The sequence below is a fragment of the Bison bison genome, unplaced genomic scaffold, assembly GCF_000754665.1.
Source record: "Bison bison bison isolate TAMUID 2011002044 unplaced genomic scaffold, Bison_UMD1.0 scf7180017864053, whole genome shotgun sequence".
NCBI classification, from domain to species: Eukaryota; Metazoa; Chordata; class Mammalia; order Artiodactyla; family Bovidae; genus Bison; species Bison bison.
The window spans coordinates 2,528,996-2,531,029 of NW_011494625.1; the positions used below are offsets into that span (position 1 = coordinate 2,528,996).

General features: G+C 44.0%; 1 protein-coding gene across 1 annotated transcript in view; it reads left to right on the top strand.

The window, feature by feature from the left end:
- The window catches only part of BMP6 (bone morphogenetic protein 6), a gene marked incomplete at its 5' end in the record, with an annotated part of 152,081 nt that overhangs the window by 122,664 nt on the left and 27,383 nt on the right, over positions 1-2,034 (top strand). The window contains one exon of the mRNA XM_010835884.1: positions 423-615. Within this exon, the coding sequence (XP_010834186.1) occupies positions 423-615 (193 nt within the window). The remainder of the gene's footprint in view (positions 1-422; positions 616-2,034) is intronic.

Here is a 2,034-nt window from a genome sequence, read left to right on the forward strand (position 1 = left end):
AGGGCTACTGGAAGAAGAGGGGCTGGGAGGGGTGGGTGGGGGGCTAGACGGCAGAGGCAAGTCCCGGTCACTGATTCCTGAAGTCCTGCAACTTCTGGGAAGCCCCCATTCTCCCACCTGTGCAGATGACGACCCCTTAAGCGAAGCGTTTAAATAACTTGCTTTCATGCGACCTGATTAAGCTATTTAAAGTCTTTAAATAGAATCTAAGCATTGTATTTAATCCTTGAGTAAAATGAAGGATTTTTGTCTGAGCCTGGCCGCCTAGCCCATGGTTCCTTCCACCACCCCCGACCCCCTCTCAGAAGCCATGGGTAACTGGTAATCCTCTTATGAATGAAAACGGGGGACTTGCTCGAGGTGAGCCTGTGGCACTCAGCCAAGTAACAACAGCTGTCACTCTCTCTCGTTTAATCCTATAGTGGAGTACGACAAGGAGTTCTCCCCTCGCCAGCGACACCACAAAGAGTTCAAGTTCAACCTATCCCAGATTCCTGAGGGTGAGGCGGTGACGGCTGCAGAGTTCCGAATCTACAAGGACTGTGTTGTGGGCAGTTTTAAAAACCAAACTTTTCTTATCAGCATATACCAAGTCTTACAGGAGCATCAGCACAGGTATGGAGGCTCAAGGAACCCCAAAGGGTCGGGCTGGGCCCCGTTTCTCACCCCATCACCCTGTAACCCCAAGCGTGTCTGGGGAAGGTGGCTTGGAGTTCAAGGGCAGCCCACGGGCGTGACGAGGGATGTGTTCCCAGTGCTAGTTTAGCGGGCAAGAAGATACTTTTGCTTTTACGGTGAAGATTTCCCAATAGTTTTCTTTTCTGAAGCTAGCCAGTGAATAGTAATTACTAAGCACCCTTTGTGATCAGAAACAGAACCGATTGGGAACTGGTTCCCACTATTGCTTAGGCTGTCTTCTGAATGGAGGGTGAGGGTGGCTGACAGGTTCATACTTGAAAATTATATGAGGATGCTTACAAATGCTACTGAGTCAAGTGAATAGAAGGCTATGTGCTAGTGATACAATATATACATATATTTTGGTTGGCCAAAAAGGTCATTAAGATAATTGCATGAATGAACTTTTGGTCAAAAACCTGAATGAACGTTTTGGTCAACCCAATATAATGTCTTTGAGAGAGTGTGTGTGTGTGTATGAATTAATGTGTCTCAAATGTATTTTTTTATCATGTAGATGCGACAGAACAGTAGACTTTATTTTTTTCCATGTCTGTATTATTCTTTTTATTATTATTATTATTTATTTTATTTTATTTTTAAACTTTACAATATTGTATTAGTTTTGTCAAATATCGAAATGAATCCGCCACAGGTATACCCGCGTTCCCCATCCTGAACCCTCCTCCCTCCCCTACCCTCCCTCTGGGTCATCCCAGTGCACCAGCCCCAAGCATCCAGTATTGTGCATCGAACCTGGACTGGTGACTCATTTCATATATGATATTATACATGTTTCAATGCTATTCTCCCAAATCTTCCCACCCTCTCCCTCTCCCACAGAGTCCATAAGACTGATCTATACATCGGTGTCTCTTTTGCAGTCTCGTACACAGGGTTATTGTTACCATCTTTCTAAATTCCATATATATGCGTTAGTATACTGTATTGGTGTTTTTCTTTCTGGCTTACTTCACTCTGTATAATAGGTTCCAGTTTCATCCATCTCATTAGAACTGATTCTAATGTATTCTTTTTAATGGCTGAGTAATACTCCATTGTGTATATGTACCACAGCTTTCTTATCCATTCATCTGCTGATGGACATCTAGGTTGCTTCCATGTCCTGGCTATTATAAACAGTGCTGCGATGAACATTGGGGTACACGTGTCTCTTTCCCTTCTGGTTTCCTCGGTGTGTATGCCCAGCAGTGGGATTGCTGGATCATAAGGCAGTTCTATTTCCAGTTTTTTAAGGAATCTCCACACTGTTCTCCATAGTGGCTGTACTAGTTTGCATTCCCACCAACAGTGTAAGAGGGTTCCCTTTTCTCCACACCCTCTCCAGCATTTATT